At 51.2% G+C, this 23,339-nt stretch overlaps 1 protein-coding gene across 1 annotated transcript in view; it reads right to left on the bottom strand.

Annotated features, from left to right (window-relative positions):
• Positions 1 to 23,339, bottom strand: part of XRCC5 (X-ray repair cross complementing 5) — a 43,443-nt gene that overhangs the window by 2,331 nt on the left and 17,773 nt on the right. The window contains exons 14-20 of the mRNA XM_075318766.1: positions 20,230 to 20,426; positions 15,306 to 15,390; positions 13,355 to 13,424; positions 12,213 to 12,322; positions 12,037 to 12,133; positions 8,784 to 8,851; positions 2,498 to 2,569 (exon numbers count right to left, since the gene is read on the bottom strand). Coding sequence (XP_075174881.1) covers positions 2,498 to 2,569; positions 8,784 to 8,851; positions 12,037 to 12,133; positions 12,213 to 12,322; positions 13,355 to 13,424; positions 15,306 to 15,390; positions 20,230 to 20,426 — 699 coding nt within the window. The remainder of the gene's footprint in view (positions 1 to 2,497; positions 2,570 to 8,783; positions 8,852 to 12,036; positions 12,134 to 12,212; positions 12,323 to 13,354; positions 13,425 to 15,305; positions 15,391 to 20,229; positions 20,427 to 23,339) is intronic.

Raw genomic sequence — 23,339 nt, 5'->3', positions numbered from 1 at the left:
GCAGTCACTGTGTACATACATTACTGATCCTGAGTTACTTCCTGTATTATACTCCAGAGCTGCACTCACTATTCTGCTGGTGCAGTCACTGTGTATATACATTACTGATCCTGAGTTACCTCCTGTATTATACTCCAGAGCTGCACTCACTATTCTGCTGGTGCAGTCACTGTGTACATACATTACTGAACCTGAGTTACTTCCTGTATTCTACTCCAGAGCTGCGCTCACTATTCTGCTGCTGCAGTCACTGTGTACATACATTACTGATCCTGAGTTACCTCCTGTATTATACTCCAGAGCTGCACTCACTATTCTGCTGGTGCAGTCACTGTGTACATACATTACATTACTGATCCTGAGTTACCTCCTGTATTATACTCCAGAGCTGCACTCACTATTCTGCTGGTGCAATCCCTGTGTACATACATTACTGATCCTGAGTTACATCCTGTATTATACTCCAGAGCTGCACTCACTATTCTGCTGGTGCAGTCACTGTGTACATACATTACTGATCCTGAGTTACCTCCTGTATTATACTCCAGAGCTGCACTCACTATTCTGCTGGTGCAATCACTGTGTACAGACATTACTGATCCTGAGTTACCTCCTATATTATATTCCAGAGCTGCACTCACTATTCTGCTGGTGCAGTCACTGTGTACATATATTACATTACTGATCCTGAGTTACATCCTGTATTATACTCCAGAGCTGCAGTCACTATTCTGCTGGTGCAGTCACTGTGTACATACATTACATTACTGATCCTGAGTTACCTCCTGTATTATATTCCAGAGCTGCACTCACTATTCTGCTGGTGCAGTCACTGTGTACATACATTACTGATCCTGAGTTACCTCCTGTATTATACTCCAGACCTGCACTCACTATTCTTCTGGTGCAATCACTGTGTACATACATTACTGATCCTGAGTTACATCCTGTATTATACTCCAGAGCTGCACTCACTATTCTGCTGGTGCAATCACTGTGTACAGACATTACTGATCCTGAGTTACCTCCTATATTATATTCCAGAGCTGCGCTCACTATTCTGCTGCTGCAGTCACTGTGTACATACATTACTGATCCTGAGTTACTTCCTGTATTATACTCCAGAGCTGCACTCACTATTCTGCTGGTGCAGTCACTGTGTATATACATTACTGATCCTGAGTTACCTCCTATATTATATTCCAGAGCTGCGCTCACTATTCTGCTGCTGCAGTCACTGTGTACATACATTACTGATCCTGAGTTACTTCCTGTATTATACTCCAGAGCTGCACTCACTATTCTGCTGGTGCAGTCACTGTGTATATACATTACTGATCCTGAGTTACCTCCTGTATTATACTCCAGAGCTGCACTCACTATTCTGCTGGTGCAATCCCTGTGTACATACATTACTGATCCTGAGTTACTTCCTGTATTATACTCCAGAGCTGCACTCACTATTCTGCTGCTGCAGTCACTGTGTACATACATTACTGATCCTGAGTTACCTCCTGTATTATACTCCAGAGCTGCACTCACTATTCTGCTGGTGCAGTCACTGTGTACATACATTACATTACTGATCCTGAGTTACCTCCTGTATTATACTCCAGAGCTGCACTCACTGTTCTGCTGGTGCAATCCCTGTGTACATACATTACTGATCCTGAGTTACATCCTGTATTATACTCCAGAGCTGCACTCACTATTCTGCAGACTTTGGAGTTAAAATCCCCCATCATGCCTTGCTGTTCGGTGTCTGCACACATATTGCGGGGACATGTGTGTGATGGGAGCTGGCAGCAGATGCCGCACACAATAGTAAATACATTTGCTGGACCTGATGAAGCTGGTGTGAATGTACTATTCAGCAGGGAGCTCTTCTGCGATGGATCCTCCTGTAAGTACATCAGTGTCATCAGGCTATGTCTTTATTTTAATGATGTGTACAGCCTGTATACTGAGTGCTGGAGACAGATTCCGTTCCTGCCCCCGCTGCCCCCCGAGTCTCCGGCTTTCAGTCACTGAATGGAAACGTTTTTATTCACTGACAGCAAAAAATAATGAAGAGCTGAAAATGTGAGAGACGCAACACGAAGGAGGCCGAGTGCACGAGGTGTTACTAATTATTATATATGTCTACCTGTAGATACGGAGCAGTAGTGTGACTGTACAGACGAGACCCCCGCTCTCCTGTGCGACCCCCGCTCTCCTGTACGCCCCCGCCCTCCTGTACACCCCCTGGCTCCCCTCTGCGCCCCCCCCGGCTCCCCTGTGCGCCCCCCCCGGCTCCCCTGTGCGCCCCCCCGGCTCCCCTCTGCGCCCCCCCGGCTCCCCTCTGCGCCCCCCCCGGCTCCCCTCTGCGCCCCCCCCCGGCTCCCCTCTGCGCCCCCCCCCGGCTCCCCTCTGCGCCCCCCCCGGCTCCCCTCTGCGCCCCCCGGCTCCCCTGTGCGCCCCCCGGCTCCCCTGTGCGATCTCTACTTGTAGATCTTACCAGGTCATCCACGTCTCCGCCTTCCTCCATCTTGGTGGCGTCCTCCTTGATCTCCTCACTTGGGGCCAAGAACTGTGTGAGACATGAACAGGAGATTATGGGGGCGGCCATCAGAGGGTGCAGCGGGGGAAGGGTGAGGAAGGAAAGAAGGGAATTTTGTTACTTACCGTAAATTCCTTTTCTTCTAGCTCCTATTGGGAGACCCAGACGATTGGGTGTATAGCTACTGCCTCCGGAGGCCACACAAAGCATTACACTAAAAAGTGCAAGGCCCCTCCCCTTCTGGCTATACACCCCCAGTGGGATCACTGGCTCACCAGTTTTAGTGCAAAAGCAAGAAGGAGGAAAGCCAATAACTTGGTTAAACAAATTCACTCCGAAGTAACATCGGAGAACTGAAAAACCGTTCAACATGAACAACATGTGTACCCGAAAAAACCCAAAAATCCCGAAGGACAACAGGGCGGGTGCTGGGTCTCCCAATAAGAGCTAGAAGAAAAGGAATTTACGGTAAGTAACAAAATTCCCTTCTTCTTCGGCGCTCTATTGGGAGACCCAGACGATTGGGACGTCCAAAAGCTGTCCCTGGGTGGGTAAAGAAATACCTCATGTTAGAGCTGCAAGACAGCCCTCCCCTACGGGGAGGCAACTGCCGCCTGCAGGACTCTTCTACCTAGGCTGGCGTCCGCCGAAGCATAGGTATGCACCTGATAATGTTTGGTGAAAGTGTGCAGACTCGACCAGGTAGCTGCCTGGCACACCTGTTGAGCCGTAGCCTGGTGTCGTAATGCCCAGGATGCACCCACGGCTCTGGTAGAATGGGCCTTCAGCCCTCATGAAACCGGAAGCCCAGCAGAACAGTAGGCTTCAAGAATTGGTTCTTTGATCCATCGAGCCAGGGTGGCCTTAGAAGCCTGCGACCCTTTGCGCTTACCAGCGACAAGGACAAAGAGTGCATCCGAGCGGCGCAGGGGCGCCGTGCGGGAAATGTAGATTCTGAGTGCTCTCACCAGATCTAACAAATGTAAATCCTTCTCATACCGATGAACTGCATGAGGACAAAACGAAGGCAAAGAGATATCCTGATTAAGATGAAAAGAGGATACCACCTTCTGGAGAAACTCCTGAATGGGGCGCAGCACTACCTTGTCCTGGTGGAAGACCAGGAAGGGGGCCTTGGATGACAACGCTGCTAGCTCAGACACTCTCCGAAGAGATGTGACCGCTACCAGAAAGGCCACTTTCTGTGATAGTCTAGAAAGTGAAACCTCCCTCAGAGGCTCGAAGGGCGGCTTCTGGAGGGCAACTAGTACCCTGTTCAGATCCCATGGATCTAACGGCTGCTTGTACGGGGGTACAATATGACGAACCCCCTGCAGGAACGTGCGCACCCTAGGAAGTCGTGCTAGACGCTTTTGAAAAAAGACGGATAGCGCCGAGACTTGCCCTTTAAGGGAGCCGAGCGACAAACCTTTTTCTAACCCAGATTGCAGGAAAGAAAGAAAGGTAGACAATGCAAATGGCCAGGGAGACACTCCCTGAGCAGAGCACCAGGATAAGAATATCCTCCACGTTCTGTGGTAGATGTTAGCGGACGTGGGCTTCCTAGCCTGTCTCATGGTGGCAACGACCCCTTGGGATAATCCTGAAGACGCTAGGATCCAGGACTCAATGGCCACACAGTCAGGTTCAAGGCCGCAGAATTCCGATGGAAAAACGGCCCTTGGGACAGTAAGTCTGGTCGGTCTGGTAGTGCCCACGGTTGGCCGACCGTGAGATGCCACAGATCCGGATACCACGCCCTCCTTGGCCAGTCTGGGGCGACGAGTATGACGCGGCTGCAGTCGGATCTGATCTTGCGTAGCACTCTGGGCAAGAGTGCCAGAGGTGGAAACACATAAGGGAGCCGGAACTGCGACCAATCTTGCACTAAGGCGTCTGCCGCCAGAGTTCTGTGATCGCGAGACCGTGCCATGAAGGTCGGGACCTTGTTGTTGTGCCTGGACGCCATTAGGTCGACGTCCGGCCTTCCCCAGCGGCTACAGATTTCCTGAAACACGTCCGGGTGAAGGGACCATTCCCCTGCGTCCATGCCCTGGCGGCTGAGGAAGTCTGCTTCCCAGTTTTCTACGCCGGGGATGTGAACTGCGGATACGGTGGAGGCCGTGGCTTCCACCCACATCAGAATCCGCCGGACTTCCTGGAAGGCTTGCCGACTGCGTGTCCCTCCTTGGTGATTGATGTATGCCACCGCTGTGGAGTTGTCCGACTGAATTCGGATCTGCTTTCCTTCCAGCCACTGCTGGAAGGCTAGTAGGGCAAGATACACTGCTCTGATTTCCAGAACATGGATCTGAAGGGTGGACTCCTGCTGAGTCCACGTACCCTGAGCCCTGTGGTGGAGAAAAACTGCTCCCCACCCTGACAGACTCGCGTCTGTCGTGACTACCGCCCAAGGCGGTGGTAGGAAGGATCTTCCCTGTGATAATGAGGTGGGAAGAGGCCACCATTGCAGAGAGTCCTTCTGTGAAAAGGATACTTTCCTGTTCAGGGATGTTGACTTCCCGTCCCATTGGCGGAGAATGTCCCAATAAGAGGACGCAGATGAAACTGCGCAAACGGAACCGTCCCATTGCCGCCACCAACTTCCCGAGGAAGTGCATGAGGCGTCTTAAGGAGTGCGACTGACCTTGACGGAGAGTCTGCACCCCAGTCTGTAGTGACCGCTGCTTGTCCAGCGGAAGCTTCACTAGCGCTGAGAGGGTATGAAACTCCATGCCAAGATACGTTAGTGATTGGGTCTGTGACAGGTTTGACTTTGAGAAGTCGATGATCCACCCGAACGTCTGGAGAGTCTCCAGCGCAACATTCAGGCTGAATTGGCATGCCTCTTGAGAGGGTGCCTTGACAAGTAGATCGTCCAAGTAAGGGATCACAGAGTGTCCCTGTGAGTGCAAGACTGCTACCACTGCCGCCATGACCTTGGTGAACACCCGTGGGGCTGTCGCCAGACCGAATGGCAGAGCTACGAACTGAAGATGGTCGTCTCCCAGCACGAAACGTAGAAAACATTGGTGCTCTGTAGCAATCGGCACGTGGAGATAAGCATCTTTGATGTCTATTGATGCTAGGAAATATCCTTGAGACATTGAGGCAATGACGGAGCGGAGGGTTTCATCCGGAACCGCCTGGCCTCCACGTGCTTGTTGAGCAGTTTTAGGTCCAGAACGGAACGGAAAGAGCCATCCTTTTTTGGCACCACAACCAGATTGGAGGAAAACCGTGTCTTGTTCCTGAAGAGGAACAGGGATTACCACTCCTTCTGCCTGCAGAAGAGCATCGGCTCGGTGGGGAGGTGGGGACGTTCTGAAGAATCGAGTCGGAGGACGAGAACAGAACCCTGTCCTGTGCACGTGGGCACAATGTCCCTCACCCACCGGTCTGTGACCTGTGGCAGCTAAATGTCGCAAAGGCGAGCGAATCTGCCATCAACCGCGGATGCGGAGAGATGAGAGAGCTGAGAGTCATGAGGAGACCGCCTTGGTAGCGGTTCCTCCGGCTGCCTTCCTTGGGCGTGATTGAGCCCCCGGAAACTGAGCCCCTCTGAGGCTTTTCAGCTCTTTTGGACGAGGACAATTGGGACCTGCCCGAGCTTGGGAAGGACCGAAACCTCGACTGTCCTTCCAGGACAGCATTAATAGGGTAAGTCGCAATGCAGACATTGCGAGGTTACGGACGCCCCTGCGGCACAAATGTACATATGCTCAAGACCAGCTGTGCAAGAACAGCTGAAAAGCTTAGGGTGCCCATACGGCTGTAAATGCCGGAGCAACCGACACGCCGATAGCCTCATAGACAGATTTCAACCAGAGTCCATCTGTCTGGCATCTTTAAGTGAAGTCCCATCTCCACTGCAACTATGCTCTAGCCGCAAGCCTGGAGATTGGAGAATCCACCTTTGGACCCTGGGTCCCACGCTTGACCACGTCAGGGGGAAAAGGATAACGTGTATCCTTAATACGTTTGGAGAACGCTTATCTGGTAAGCGTGGTGTTCCTGGACTGCTTCTCTGAAGTCAGCGTGGCCAGAAAAATACTCAATCTACGTTTGAGCTACTGAAAAGGGACTTCTCCTGCTGTGAAGCTGACTCCTCCGCTGGGGGAGCTGAGGGAGAAAGATCCAACATTCCATTGATGGACGCTATAGGATCATTCCTTATGGCGTCACCATCCGGTGTATCCGGATTGAGAGCGTTGTCAGGATCAAAGTCCTGATCAGCTACGTCTGCCCCATCATACAGAGAGCCTCCTGGGACCCCCCCGGAGCACCGATTTTATTCCCAATGAGGGTGGCCAGGGAGCAATGATCCAGATTGCCCATGGCCTGTCCGGACTGCAAGTCTCTATCCCATTGCAACTCCATCCCTGTCCTTGGACAGGGTTGACAGGTGGTTCCTTTGGCCACGTCTAGTAGAGACCCCGGCTGACCAAGTGCTCCAGGGGAGCATTGCACACAATGGGGTTCAGTGCCGTGGAACAGTATCACATGCAGTAAAAACAGCATCGAAAGCCTGAGTTGCTTATATGCTGCTGCCGACTAGCCATCTAGGACATAGAGCTAAGAATGGCGACCGTACAATGCAATGTATAGCATACAAGCATAAAGTACAATGAACACTGCAGCACATGCAATACAAGCAGCATAGAAAGCCTGTGCCTTGGCACCCCTGCTTTTCTGCTGCTGTAGACTAGCCATCTAGGGGAATATAGCCCAGAATATCGACCATACAGTGCAATGTATAGCATACAAGCATAAGTACAAATGAACACTGCAACCCCTGCAATACAAGCAGCATAGAAAAAACCTGTGCCTCAGCACCCCTGCTTTTCTGCTGCTGTAATCTAGTCATTCTAGGCGAAAATAGCCCAGACTAGTGACCGTACAGTGCAGTGTATAGCATACAAGCATAAATACACATGAACACTTCAGTACATGCAATACAAGCAGCATAGAAAGCCTGTGCCTTAGCACCCCTGCTTTCCTGCTGCTGATGTGTCGCCATCTAAGAGGGCATATAGCCAAAAATAGCGACCTATGCAGTGTAAGCATAAAAATACCAATGGACAACTGCGGTATTTAGTGGGGTCAGCACTTCAGGTGCCGCTTACCGCCCGCCTATAAGCGGGTGTGTGGTCGCCCTAGTCCTGTGCCTGGTCGCCCAGAGTCCGATCTCTCAGCTCGGACTGCAGGAATGGCTGCCGGCGTCCTTCTCCCGCTCGTGTGAGTAGGGGGCGGGCCGTGGGCGTGCCCCCAAGTCAGAGCGGTAAACCGGCGTCCCACAGTGTCCAGTGAGAGGGCTGGAGCATGTAAATAAGGCTCCAGCCCTCGGCGCTGATTGTACAGCGTCTCTCCCCTACCCTGATTGACAGGGTGGGGGCGGGAACGAAGCGGAGCTAGGCCGCAAAAGCCGGGGACTGGATTTATAAGCGCCGCCGCCGTAAAAGCGCGGTCGGCGCTAAGTCCCCGGCGCACTACAAGTCCCAGCCGCGCCGCCGCTCCCGGAGCGTCCGGCGCGGTAGTTCCCCATACATAAAGTCACTCAGCTAGGCTGTAGTGACTGTAACCCTTTACTGTCCCCGGCGCACTAGCACACCCAGCAAGTCTGGAGTGTGCTGTGCCTGTGTGTACGGGGACACAGAGTACCTGAATGGTGCAGGGCCATGTCCCTGAACGGCACCCAGCTCCGTATCCAGCAGGTTCAATGGGTCTGTGGATGGAGCCCGGCCTCAGGGCTTTGGGGCCGGTAAGATCCCACTTCCTCAGAGCCCCTCAGGGGGATGTGGAAGGAAAACAGCATGTGGGCTCCAGCCGCCGTACCAGCAATAGGTACCTCAACCTTACAAACCACAAGCGGGGTGAGAAGGGAGCATGCTGGGGGCCCTATATGGGCCCTCTTTTCTTCCATCCGATATAGTCAGCAGCTACTGCTGACTAAACAGTGGAGCTATGCGTGGATGTCTGACCTCCTTCGCACAAAGCAGAAAACTGGTGAGCCAGTGATCCCACTGGGGGTGTATAGCCAGAAGGGGAGGGGCCTTACACTTTTTAGTGTAATGCTTTGTGTGGCCTCCGGAGGCAGTAGCTATACACCCAATCGTCTGGGTCTCCCAATGGAGCGCCGAAGAAAGTGAGAATTCTGCTCCCCTCCCCCCCCTGTATTGAGGGGGGATGGTGGACACCGGGGCAGTGGCGTTTCCACCTGCAGCGTCAGATTAGGGTCTGGTACCTGTTTGGCCTCCTCCGGAGTCACCGCGCTGTCTGCAGATTCCTTACTGGTTATTAGGGAAATGCCATCTGCAGAAAGAGAAGACGACAAACATGACGGGCGCCGGACCCTCGCTGACTGCGGGACCCCAATAATATGGACACATTCAGCCTGATAACAACTGAGCAGCCGCAACTAAAGGCTGCGCGATCTCGCCTGAGCCGCCGGACTCAGCGCCCTCCCCCCCAGTGCTACGTAAAAATAAATGATATATTCCTGCATTAAAAGGCCGACTGCACAAAAAATATATTTTATATAAAAGCTTTTTTTGTAGAAAAATTTGCATAATTACACGAAAAAAGCTTCTCATAGCCAGATCAGACACCCCATACTTTGCACTGACGAGGGGCAAGCACCCCGAAACACCGTGTCTGCAAATTGGGATTCTGATCTGGCTTATATATCCTAAGTTATATTGAAAGGATTGTTAAAAATCCACATTTAACTTTTAGGATCGCTACTTTCAATAGGTGGCGCTGCGCTAGAGTTTGTCTCCTGTCCTGGAGAGACAATTTGAATATTTTGCAGAGGGGCAGCTACAAATCCCCTTACAGCATCCAGCCAGACTGGCTTGCAAAGTCTCCATAAGGAGAATAGTGTTCCCCGTGGTCCCACATAATTACACAATAATTTATAAGTGGCCAAAACACCGCAAAAAAAAAATAAAAGCATCGTTCAGCCGCGTCCCTGAGGAAGAAATAAAAAAGCCGCGGCTGCTGAAATCCAGGGGGAAAAAGCTAAAATATATCTGAGGTCAATCATTAGGGGTTGATGGTCGTGCCCCGTGATGACTCTTTATATACAGAGGCTACGCCCCGTGATGACTCGTCATATACAGAGGCTGTGCCCAGTGATGACTCGTCATATACAGAGGCTACGCCCCGTGATGATTCGTCATATACAGAGGCTACGCCCCGTGATGACTCTTCATATACAGAGGCTACGCCCAGTGATGACTCGTCATATACAGAGGCTACGCCCAGTGATGACTCGTCATATACAGAGTCCGCACCCCGTGATGACTCCTCATATACAGAGGCTGCGCCCAGTGATGACTCTTCATATACAGAGGCTGCGCCCAGTGATGACTAGTCATATACAGAGGCTACGCCCCGTTATCACGCGTCATATACAGAGGCTATGTCCCGTAATGACTCTTCATATAGAGTCCGCGCCCCGTGATCACGCTTCATATACAGAGGCTACGCCCAGTGATGACTCGTCATATACAGAGGCTGCGCCCAGTGATGACTCGTCATATACAGAGGCTACGCCCCATGATGACTCCTCATATACAGAGGCTACGCCCCGTTATCACGCGTCATATACAGAGGCTATGTCCCGTAATGACTCTTCATATAGAGTCCGCGCCCCGTGATCACGCTTCATATACAGAGGCTACGCCCAGTGATGACTCGTCATATACAGAGGCTGCGCCCAGTGATGACTCGTCATATACAGAGGCTACGCCCCATGATGACTCCTCATATACAGAGGCTACGCCCCGTGATGACTCTTCATATACAGAGGCTGCGCCCTGTGATGACTATTCATATACAGAGGCCGCGCCTTGTGATCACGCTTCATATACAGAGGCTACGCCCCGTGATGACTCCTCATATACAGAGGCTGCGCCCCGTGATGACTCCTCATATACAGAGGCCGCGCCTCGTGATGACTCCTCATATACAGAGGCTACACCCCGTGATGACTATTCATATACAGAGGCTGCGCCCCGTGATGACTATTCATATACAGAGGCCGCGCCTTGTGATCACGCTTCATATACAGAGGCTACGCCCCGTGATGACTCCTCATATACAGAGGCTGCGCCCGTGATGACTCCTCATATACAGAGGCTGCGCCCCGTGATGACTCTTTATATATAGAGGCTACGCCCCGTGATGACTCCTCATATACAGAGGCTGCGCCCCGTGATGACTCTTTATATATAGAGGCTACGCCCCGTGATGACTCCTCATTTACAGAGGCTACGCCCCGTGAGGACTCCTCATATACAGAGGCTGCGCCCCGTGATGACTCCTCATATACAGAGGCTACGCCCCTTGATGACTCTTCATATACAGAGGCTACGCCCCTTGATGACTCTTCATATACAGAGGCTACACCCCGTGATGACTCTTCATATACAGAGGCTACGCCCCGTGATGACTCTTTATATATTGAGGCTTTGCCCCGTGATGACTCCTCATATACAGAGGCTACGCCCAGTGATGACTCTTTATATATATATATATATAGAGGCTACGCCCCATGAGGACTCCTCATATACAGAGGCTACGCCCCTTGATGACTCTTTATATACAGAGGCTACGCCCCATGACGACTCTTCATATACAGAGGCTATGCCCCGTAATGACTCTTCATATACAGAGGCCGCACCCCGTGATGACTCTTCATATACAGAGGCTACGCCCCGTGATGACTCCTCATATACAGAGGCTGCGCCCGTGATCACGCTTCATATACAGAAGCTACACCCCGTGATGACTCCTCATATACAGAGGCTGCGCCCGTGATCACGCTTCATATACAGAGGCTATGCCCCGTGATGACTCCTCATATACAGAGGCTACGCCCCGTGATAACTCTTCATATACAGAGGCTACGCCCCGTGATGACTCTTTATATATATAGAGGCTATGCCCTGTGATGACTCTTTATATACAGAGGCTACGCCCCATGACGACTCCTCATATACAGAGGCCGCGCCCCGTGATGACTCCTCATATACAGAGGCCACGCCCCGTGATGACTCCTCATATACAGAGGCCACGCCCCATGATGACTCCTCATATACAGAGGCCACGCCCCGTGATGACTCCTCATATACAGAGGCCGCGCCCCGTGATGACTCCTCATATACAGAGGCTACGCCCGGTGATGACTCCTCATATACAGACGTCCTGATACCCTCTGTACTTCGTTTCCGCGCCGTTTTCAATATCTCTGCCGGCTGTGGGTGAATATGAACTTTCGTGGTCAGATCTAATAGTTCTCAGCACTGAGGGATTGATACAAAGTATCACAACGGCCGGACGATGATACAATGTATCACTGCGGGGTCAGGCCCAGAAGAGGTGTGAAAATGGTGAGAACTGAGCACAGATAAGGGGACGATCGCAGCCATTAATGCTCCGACGCAGATCCACGCCCACATCCGGGGTCCGGCCCGCTGCGGACCCCAACGCACCTTGCACCACGATTTCCCAGAAATCCTTTAACACGCGGCTCGCCGTCCTCTCTTTCAAAAACTGAAGAAATTCATTGAAGTCTCGGGCGTGGGACGTCTGCGGGGTACAAGACACACAGAATGAGCACATGTATATCACTGCCAGGAAAGAGCTGATAACAGAGAATAACGCCTACCCGTACTGCTTCCTCCCGAAAACACGTAATGCAGCTCATGCTCTTCATGTAATACTGCGACTGCTTAATGTCCAGGAACTCGTAGATCCGATTCACCAGCTGTTTACTCACTAAAGGGAAAGTAATACAGAGGAGAAATGCTGGGGGCGGTAGTACGCAGAGCGGAAAATGAGTGTCAGCCAAAATAACAACAAACTACACAATCCGGGGGCACAAGAGAAGAGGACAGCTCCAAATTCCAGCAGAATAGTGAGCGCAGCTCTGGAGTATAATACACGAGGTAACTCAGGATCAGTAATGTAATGTATGTACACAGTGACTGCACCAGCAGAATAGTGAGTGCAGCTCTGGAGTATAATACAGGAGGTAACTCAGGATCAGTAATGTAATGTATGTACACAGTGACTGCACCAGCAGAATAGTGAGTGCAGCTCTGGAGGATAATACAGGAGGTAACTCAGGATCAGTAATGTAATGTATGTACACAGTGACTGCACCAGCAGAATAGTGAGTGCAGCTCTGGAATATAATACAGGAGGTAACTCAGGATCAGTAATGTAATGTATGTACACAGTGACTGCACCAGCAGAATAGTGAGTGCAGCTCTGGAGAATAATACAGGAGGTAACTCAGGATCAGTAATGTAATGTATGTACACAGTGACTGCACCAGCAGAATAGTGAGTGCAGCTCTGGAGTATAATACAGGAGGTAACTCAGGATCAGTAATGTATATACAATGACTGCACCAGCAGAATAGTGAGTGCAGCTCTGGAGTATAATACAGGAGGTAACTCAGGATCAGTAATGTATATACAATGACTGCACCAGCAGAATAGTGAGTGCAGCTCTGGAGTATAATACAGGAGGTAACTCAGGATCAGTAATGTAATGTATGTACACAGTGACTGCACCAGCAGAATAGTGAGTGCAGCTCTGGAGTATAATACAGGAGGTAACTCAGGATCAGTAATGTATGTACATAGTGACTGCACCAGCAGAATAGGGAGTGCAGCTCTGGAGTAGAATACAGGATATAACCTGAAATTAATAGATGTAAGATAGATGATATAGTTCTTAGTTTGGGGTCGGGGAACATTTAATAATCTTAGAAATCACAATCAGAAATATCTTTGAACTCACAATCCTGGAAGTTTGCGTTCTTCTGTCTGACCAGCACACGGAAGTCACTCGCAGGGTTCACACTTCCCACCTGAAATAATGTCACAGGGTGATGACGCCGGCCTCAGTACAGTATATACATATATACACACATTATATATCTGCAACAACAATAAGACTATCCAGCACGGTGGGGCGCAGGGTGAGGTCTGCTCTGAAGCTGCAGAATTACACTGTCTCATCCTTCTCAGCATCGTCACAACATCTGCACAAAGAATGGACTCGACCCTGGTCCGAGCATCCGGCTGCTGGATACCCCCTGTATCTACCCCCCGTATCTACCCCCCTGTATCTACCCCCCGTATCTCAGGGTCACTGTGCAGGAGTCTGGCAGAAAGTGCCGCTCCGCGCGCCTCCACCCCCGGACCCCGCACAGTCTGATCTCACCGTGTCTCGCGGGTACAAGTATAACATTCTTAGGTGTTATTCCAGTTTCAGTGTCATTGACAGCTCCTAATTACACCGATACATTGTACCAAACCCATCAGCCGTATGTGGAGGAGATCACTAGAACCAGGCACAGTGTGGACCCGCGAAAACATGGACTCAGTTCCTGAACATTTGCTAGACCACTGCTTGCTGCCAGTGAATTAACACGTGTCTAAAGGCAGAAAATACGTTCAGACCTAACACAGCTGAATATTACACAGATCAGTCCAGGTCAAGGTCAGGATGGGCTGAGACTCTGCCCTCTCCTCTCTTCCCGGGCGGAGGCCCCTTCTCCTCTCTTCCCGGGCGGAGGCCCCTTCTCCTCTCTTCCCCGGGCGGAGGCCCCTTCTCCTCTCTTCCCCGGGCGGAGGCCCCTTCTCCTCTCTTCCCCGGGCGGAGGCCCCTTCTCCTCTCTTCCCGGGCGGAGGCCCCTTCTCCTCGCTTCCCGGGCGGAGGCCCCTTCTCCTCGCTTCCCGGGCGGAGGCCCCTTTTCCTCTCTTCCCGGGCGGAGGCCCCTTCTCCTCTCTTACCGGGCGGAGGCCCCTTCTCCTCTCTTACCGGGCGGAGGCCCCTTCTCCTCTCTTCCCCGGGCGGAGGCCCCTTCTCCTCGCTTCCCGGGCGGAGGCCCCTTCTCCTCGCTTCCCGGGCGGAGGCCCCTTTTCCTCTCTTCCCGGGCGGAGGCCCCTTCTCCTCTCTTCCCGGGCGGAGGCCCCTTCTCCTCTCTTACCGGGCGGAGGCCCCTTCTCCTCTCTTACCGGGCGGAGGCCCCTTCTCCTCTCTTCCCGGGCGGAGGCCCCTTCTCCTCTCTTCCCGGGCGGAGGCCCCTCTCCTCTTTTCCCGGGCGGAGCCCCCTTCTCCTCTCTTCCCGGGCGGAGGCCCCTCTCCTCCCGGGCGGAGGCCCCTCTCCTCTCCTCCCGGGCGGAGCCCCCTTCTCCTCTCCTCCCGGGCGGAGCCCCCTTCTCCTCTCCTCCCGGGCGGAGCCCCCTCTCCTCTCTTCCTGGGCGGAGCCTCCCTGCCCCCTCCTCTTTTTGGGTGGAGTCTACCCGGAGTGACTACAATATCACTACATTGGGCCAGTCTTCGGCCGCACAACTTTTTTTTCTGTCCTAGACTCAGATACAATTAAAGGGATTGTCCGGTTTTCTGAAACAAGTCTGCAGCTCATCTATGGGATGCTCCGGTGTTGCTGGTGAAAGCGGGGGTCTTGTGTCCACATGTAAGCGATTTTCATACAGATGGTCATGTGCTAGAAGTGCTCAGCCCCTCCAAATCCACTTATATTGATACAGACGACGTTTTCAGAGTGTGGCCATACAAATCGCACACGACCGCCCGCTGTCACCGACAACCCTTAATGCCTGCAGATACAAGGAAATGGCGTTTGTGCTGCTGCATGAAGCTCACAGAGGAGCGACCCCCGGAATCTGCAGAACCCAGGCCTGGAGGGAAGATCCACAAATATAGTGCAAATGCTGGAGCTTACAGATGTGACACTGGCATCCGCCACCTGAGAAAGACTGAAATCATCATCACTGGTCTTCATTTTCTTGCTCTCAGGCTCCTGGTTACTGCAAAAAATAAATAATAATCATCATAATAATAATAATAATAATAATAATAATAATAATAAAAAAAATAAAAAAAAAAAATCACAGTAATAGTGCAAAGATCGATTCTGAAAAACAGACGCCCAAAATGCTGCGTACACATGAGACTGACTATGGATGAACCTGCTGACAAGAATATAACTACTATAATACTGCCCCCTATATACAAGAATATAACTACTATAATACTGCTCCTATGTACAAGAATATAACTACTATAATACTGCCCCTATGTACAAGAATATAACTACTATAATACTGCTCCTAAGTAAAGGAATATAACTACTATAATACTGCCTCCTATATACAAGAATATAACTACTATAATACTGCTCCTAAGTAAAGGAATATAACTACTATAATACTGCCCCTATGTACAAGAATATAACTACTATAATACTGCTCCTAAGTAAAGGAATATAACTACTATAATACTGCCTCCTATATACAAGAATATAACTACTATAATACTGCTCCTAAGTAAAGGAATATAACTACTATAATACTGCCCCTATGTACAAGAATATAACTACTATAATACTGCTCCTAAGTAAAGGAATATAACTACTAAAACACTACCCCTATGTACAAGAATATAACTACTATAATGCTGCTCCTATGTACAAGAATATAACTACTATAATACTGCCCCCTATGTACAATAATATAACTACTATAATGCTGCTCCTATGTACAAGAATATAACTACTATAATACTGCCCCCTATGTACAAGAATATAACTACTATAATACTGCTCCTATATACAAGAATATAACTACTATAATACTGCTCCTATATACAAGAATATATCTACTATAATACTGCCCCCTATGTACAAGAATATAACTACTATGATACTGCTCCTATGTACAAGATTATAACTACTATAAAACTGCCCCTATGTACAAGAATATAACTACTATAATACTGCTTCCTGAGGGCAGCTTTCCCTTTGGCTGCTCTCTTCCTATGTACACAATATCATTATCACACGCCTCGCTCCCCCGGGGGGTCCAGGTGCTGCTCTTTGTGGTTTTGGCGGTAGTGTCACTTGTGCGGTGTTATTTCTTCCCTCCTGCGGTTTATCATTAGGCTTCTTGGACGTTGCTGCCACTTGGTGCACAATATTGTGAGGTCCGTCAGTGTCTTGCGGCGCTGCCCCCGTCTGGAGGGGGTGGGGGTTGCGCTCACAGCACAGATCAGACAGGGACAAGGTTCCCTTATTTTGCTCCGGAGCAGAAATCAATAATCTGCAATCAGCTAATCACAAGGCTCGTCAGGACCTGGGGCTGTAATCAAACAGTGGAAAGCTACAAATGAAGAATCCGGCCTGCAGCGTAATGGCCGGGCCCGGCCTGAGCGGCAGCGCGGCGTTAACCCCTGAGCCGCTGGGACGCCTCTCGCCCACTTATTACTGAGGCTTTTCATCTGGGAGACACAGACGTCACCGAGATTCAGAAAAGAGACAGAGGAGCGCAGCAGCCGGGAACACGAGCGCCAGACGCCGGTCACTGGCTGGTGACATTCACCCAAATAATGGCTAATTATCCGCCCCGGGGGCAGCCGCCGCCAACGTCCTCATGGAGCTCAGCTACATTGAATAAATCTGCAGTATCGGAGTCATGAAATATCGAGCGCCCACTAACCCCAATCATAAGGGCAGCAGCGGGCGGCACGCGACTGCCCCAGGGATGAGTGTTCATTCCACCTATAATTTAGGAGGTTTGCACCTTTTATGTATGGGGTCTGCACAGGACGCAGTGGACACTTCATTCGGTATCTGGACCCCCACAGTCCGGGAGCAGAGCTGAGCGCAGGTTTTCAGCAGCGCGGAGCGCAGGTTTTCAGCAGCGCGGAGCGCAGGTTTTCAGCAGCTCGGAGCGCAGGTTTTCAGCAGCTCGGAGCGCAGGTTTTCAGCAGCTCGGAGCGCAGGTTGTCAGCAGCGCGGAGCGCAGGTTTTCAGCAGCGCGGAGCGCAGGTTTTCAGCAGCGCGGAGCGCAGGTTTTCAGCAGCGCGGAGCGCAGGTTTTCACGCTGTTCTCCTGTGATGTCAGGAATTGTTATTTTATTATTTTTTCTCCCAAAAAAAAGAAGAAAATAAAAAGTTACATTTTAGGATGTAGTAAAAAGTGACCGCTGTTTAATAGGTGAATACGCTGCGCAGGCAAAAATTCCCATATTTATTTTTTGGTAAATGTAAAAAATTATTTCCATTGGCAAAATCTATTACGTTCAGATTTTTCTGTTTAGGGGGGAAAGACTTTCTTTCCTTTTTTGTCCCCCCCTGGCAGACCTGGAGCAGCCATCACAGCGACACTGGGGCACACGGATGTCAGGGGGCACCACGGGGATGGAGGGGGGATTTACAGCTTCAGATCGGGGAGGCCATTAGATAAAAGGAAAAAAGAAGCTGCGCTCATCCCAGCTCCAGACCACCAGACTCCTGGAGCTGCGCTCATCCCAGCTCCGGACCACCAGTCTCATGAAGCTGCGCTCATCCCAGCTCCGGACCACCAGACTCCTGATGCTGCGCTCATCCCAGCTCCGGACCACCAGACTCCTGAAGCTGCGCTCATCCCAGCTCTGGACCCCCAGTCTCCTGAAGCTGCGCTCATCCCAGCTCCGGACCACCAGTCTCATGAAGCTGCGCTCATCCCAGCTCCGGACCCCCAGACTCCTGAAGCTGCGCTCATCCCAGCTCCGGACCCCCAGACTCCTGAAGCTGCCCTCATACCAGCTCCAGACCACCAGACTCCTGAAGCTGCGCTCATCCCAGCTCCGGACCCCCAGACTCCTGAAGCTGCGCTCATCCCAGCTCCGGACCCCCAGACTCCTGAAGCTGCGCTCATCCCAGCTCCGGAACCCCAGACTCCTGAAGCTGCCCTCATCCCAGCTCCGGACCCCCAGACTCCTGAAGCTGCCCTCATCCCAGCTCCGAACCCCCAGACTCCTGAAGCTGCGCTCATCCCAGCTCCGGACCCCCAGACTCCTGAAGCTGCGCTCATCCCAGCTCCGGACCACCAGACTCCTGAAGCTGCGCTCCTCCCAGCTCCGGACCACCAGTCTCCTAAAGCTGCGCTCATCCCAGCACCGGACCACCAGTCTCCTGAAGCTGCCCTCATCCCAGCTCCGGACCACCATTCTCCTGAAGCTGCGCTCATCCCAGCTCCGGACCCCCAGACTCCTGAAGCTGCCCTCATCCCAGCTCTAGACCCCCAGACTCCTGATGCTGCGCTCATCCCAGCTCCGGACCACCAGACTCCTGAAGCTGCGCTCATCCCGGCTCCGGACCCCCAGACTCCTGAAGCTGCCCTCATCCCAGCTCCGGACCACCAGTCTCCTGAAGCTGCGCTCATCCCAGCTCCGGACCCCCAGACTCCTGAAGCTGCCCTCATCCCAGCTCCGGACCACCAGACTCCTGAAGCTGCACTCATCCCAGCTCCGGACCACCACACTCCTGAAGCTGCGCTCATCCCAGCTCCGGACCACCAGTCTCCTGAAGCTGCGCTCATCCCAGCTCTGGACCCCCAGTCTCCTGAAGCTGCCCTCATCCCAGCTCTAGACCCCCAGACTCCTGATGCTGCGCTCATCCCAGCTCCGGACCACCAGACTCCTGAAGCTACGCTCATCCCGGCTCCGGACCCCCAGACTCCTGAAGCTGCCCTCATCCCAGCTCCGGACCACCAGTCTCCTGAAGCTGCGCTCATCCCAGCTCCGGACCACCAGTCTCCTGAAGCTGCGCTCATCCCAGCTCCGGACCCCCAGACTCCTGAAGCTGCCCTCATCCCAGCTCCGGACCACCAGACTCCTGAAGCTGCGCTCATCCCAGCTCCAGACCACCAGACTCCTGAAGCTGCGCTCATCCCAGCTCCAGACCACCAGACTCCTGAAGCTGCCCTCATCCCAGCTCTAGACCCCCAGACTCCTGATGCTGCGCTCATCCCAGCTCCGGACCACCAGACTCCTGAAGCTGCCCTCATCCCGGCTCCGGACCCCCAGACTCCTGAAGCTGCGCTCATCCCAGCTCTAGACCCCCAGACTCCTGAAGCTGCGCTCATCCCAGCTCTGGACCACCAGACTCCTGAAGCTGCCCTCATTCCAGCTCTAGACCCCCAGACTCCTGATGCTGCGCTCATCCCAGCTCTGGACCCCCAGACTCCTGAAGCTGCCCTCATCCCAGCTCTAGACCCCCAGACTCCTGATGCTGCCCTCATCCCAGCTCTGGACCACCAGACTCCTGAAGCTGCCCTCATCCCAGCTCTAGACCCCCAGACTCCTGATGCTGCCCTCATCCCAGCTCCGGACCCCCAGACTCCTGAAGCTGCGCTCATCCCGGCTCCGGACCCCCAGACTCCTGAAGCTGCGCTCATCCCGGCTCCGGACCCCAAGACTCCTGAAGCTGCGCTCATCCCAGCTCTAGACCCCCAGACTCCTAAAGCTGCAGACAATCAATGACAGGAGCAGTCAGGTGACTGGTGGTGGTGATGTCATTGCTTGCGGTCTGGCGTCTGAGCAGATTGCTGGGATGATTTGATTTTAGCTTACAGTCTTTTTTTTTTTTTTTACATCCTAATGGCTGTCTAAAGTAATAAAAAAAAAAAAGTTGTACAACTCCTTTTAAATAGCAGAATAAATAAATGAATCCTGTAATCTGGCCTCTTGCACGCAGCGCAGCGTCACCCAGCAGAGGACTCCGGGCACCGTGTGTGCCCATTTCTGCACAGAAGCTCCGATAACATTTCCCAGTGGAGACACATGATGGGACGTGAATCCCTGGCACATGAGGGGTGCGGGACGTACTTGTCTGGGAAGACTTGTTGGGCTGTAACCTGCTCCTTCATCTTGCTGGACTCCTGCAGCGGGAAGCAGCTCTTCACCTTCTCCAGCGCAGCCTGACACTGCGCCTTCACCTCTGCCGGGGTCTGCAGCATGTCCAGGAGGTGCTGCTCGATGTCCGGGAGGGGGTCATCAGGGTGCAAGGCCTTGTGCTGTAGGCACTGTCATAAGAAAGGAGGACAAAGATAGGCGCCTGCAGCCATGATCATGCGAACTACACATAGATACCTGGGGTTACTGAGATCGTATCTATCCTTCTAGTGGTGGCTGTATAAATCTGTATGTAGTGAGCGACCCTCTAGTGGTGGCTGTATAAATCTGTAGTAGTGATCTCCCTCTAGTGGTGACTGTATAAATCTGTATGTAGTGAGCTCCTTCTAGTGGTGGCTGTATAAATCTGTATGTAGTGAGCTCCCTCTAGTGGTGGGCTGTATATATCTGTATGTAGTGAGCTCCCTCTAGTGGTGGCTGTATACATGTGTATGTAGTGAGCTCCCCCTAGTGGTGGCTGTATAAATCTGTATGTAGTGAGCTCCCTCTAGTGGAGGCTGTATAAATCTGTATGTAGTGAGCTCCCTCTAGTGGTGGCTGTATAAATCTGTATGTAGTGAGCTCCCTCTAGTGGTGGCTGTATAAATCTGTATGTAGTGAGCTCCTCTAGTGGTGACTGTATAAATCTGTATGTAGTGAGCTCCCTCTAGTGGAGGCTGTATAAATCTGTATGTAGTGAGCTCCCTCTAGTGGTGACTGTATAAATCTGTATGTAGTGAGCTCCCTCTAGTGGTGGCTGTATAATCTGTATGTAGTGAGCTCCCTCTAGTGGTGGCTGTATAAATCTGTATGTAGTGAGCTCCCTCTAGTGGTGACTGTATAAATCTGTATGTAGTGAGCTCCCTCTAGTGGAGGCTGTATAAATCTGTATGTAGTGAGCTCCCTCTAGTGGAGGCTGTATAAATCTGTATGTAGTGAGCTCCCTCTAGTGGTGTCTGTATAAATCTGTATGTAGTGCGCTCCCTCTAGTGGTGGCTGTATAAATCTGTATGTAGTGATCTTCCTCTAGTGGTGGCTGTATAAATCTGTATGTAGTGAGCTCCCCCTAGTGGTGGATGTATAAATCTGTATGTAGTGAGCTCCCTCTAGTGGTGGTAATATAAATCTGTATGTAGTGAGCTCCCTCTAGTGGAGGCTGTATAAATCTGTATGTAGTGAGCTCCCTCTAGTGGTGGTAATATAAATCTGTATGTAGTGAGCTCCCTCTAGTGGAGGCTGTATAATCTGTATGTAGTGAGCTCCCCTAGTGGTGGATGTATAAATCTGTATGTAGTGAGCTCCTCTAGTGGTGGCTGTATAAATCTGTATGTAGTGAGCTCCCTCTAGTGGTGGATGTATAATCTGTATGTAGTGAGCTCCCTCTAGTGGTGGCTGTATAAATCTGTATGTAGTGAGCTCCCTCTAGTGGTGGCTGTATAAATCTGTATGTAGTGAGCTCCCTCTAGTGGTGACTGTATAAATCTGTATGTAGTGAGCTCCCTCTAGTGGAGGCTGTATAAATCTGTATGTAGTGAGCTCCCTCTAGTGGAGGCTGTATAAATCTGTATGTAGTGAGCTCCCTCTAGTGGTGTCTGTATAAATCTGTATGTAGTGCGCTCCCTCTAGTGGTGGCTGTATAAATCTGTATGTAGTGCGCTCCCTCTAGTGAGGCTGTATAAATCTGTATGTAGTGAGCTCCCCTAGTGGTGGATGTATAAATCTGTATGTAGTGATCTCCCTCTAGTGGTGGATGTATAAATCTGTATGAAGTGAGCTCCCTCTAGTGGTGGCTGTATAAATCTGTATGTAGTTGAGCTCCCTCTAGTGGTGGCTGTATAAATCTGTATGTAGTGAGCTCCCTCTACTGGTGGCTGTATAATCTGTATGCAGTGAGCTCCCTCTAGTGGTGGCTATATAAACCTGTATGTAGTGAGCTCCTTCTAGTGGTGGCTGTATAAATCTGTATGTAGTGAGCTCCCTCTAGTGTTGGCTGTATAAATCTGCATGTAGTGAGCTCCCTCTAGTGGAGGCTGTATAAATCTGTATGTAGTGAGCTCCCCTAGTGGTGGATGTATAAATCTGTATGTAGTGAGCTCCTCTAGTGGTGGCTGTATAAATCTGTATGTAGTGAGCTCCCTCTAGTGGTGGATGTATAAATCTGTATGAAGTGAGCTCCCTCTAGTGGTGGCTGTATAAATCTGTATGTAGTGAGCTCCCTCTAGTGGTGGCTGTATAAATCTGTATGTAGTGAGCTCCCTCTACTGGTGGCTGTATAATCTGTATGCAGTGAGCTCCCTCTAGTGGTGGCTATATAAACCTGTATGTAGTGAGCTCCTTCTAGTGGTGGCTGTATAAATCTGTATGTAGTGAGCTCCCTCTAGTGTTGGCTGTATAAATCTGTATGTAGTGAGCTCCCTCTAGTGGAGGCTGTATAAATCTATATGTAGTGAGCTCCCCTAGTGGTGGTTGTATAAATCTGTATGTAGTGAGCTCACTCTAGTGGTGGCTGTATAAATCTGTATGTAGTGAGCTCCCTCTAGTGGTGGTTGTATAAATCTGTATGTAGTGCGCTCCCTCTAGTGTTGGCTGTATAAATCTGTATGTAGTGAGCTCCCTCTAGTGGTGACTGTATAAATCTGTATGTAGTGAGCTCCCTCTAGTGGTGGCTGTATAAATCTGTATGTAGTGAGGTCCCCTAGTGGTGGCTATGTAAATTTATATTTAGTGAGCTCCCCCTAGTGGTGGTTGTATAAATCTGTATGTAGTGCGCTCACTCTATTGGTGACTATGTAAATCTGTATGTAGTGAGCTCCCTCTAGTGTTGGCTGCATAAATCTGTATGTAGTGAGCTCCCTCTAGTGGTGGCTGTATAAATCTGCATGTAGTGAGCTCCCTCTAGTGGTGGCTGTATAAATCTGTATGTAGTGAGCTCCCTCTATTGGTGACTATGTAAATCTGTATGTAGTGAGCACCCTCTAGTGGTGGCTGTATAAATCTGTATGTAGTGAGCTCCCTCTAGTGGTGGCTGTATAAATCTGCATGTA

The sequence above is a fragment of the Anomaloglossus baeobatrachus genome, chromosome 7, assembly GCF_048569485.1.
Source record: "Anomaloglossus baeobatrachus isolate aAnoBae1 chromosome 7, aAnoBae1.hap1, whole genome shotgun sequence".
NCBI lineage: Eukaryota > Metazoa > Chordata > Amphibia > Anura > Aromobatidae > Anomaloglossus > Anomaloglossus baeobatrachus.
The sequence above is the reverse complement of the archived record's forward strand: the minus strand, read 5'-3'. Positions and strand labels throughout refer to the sequence as shown.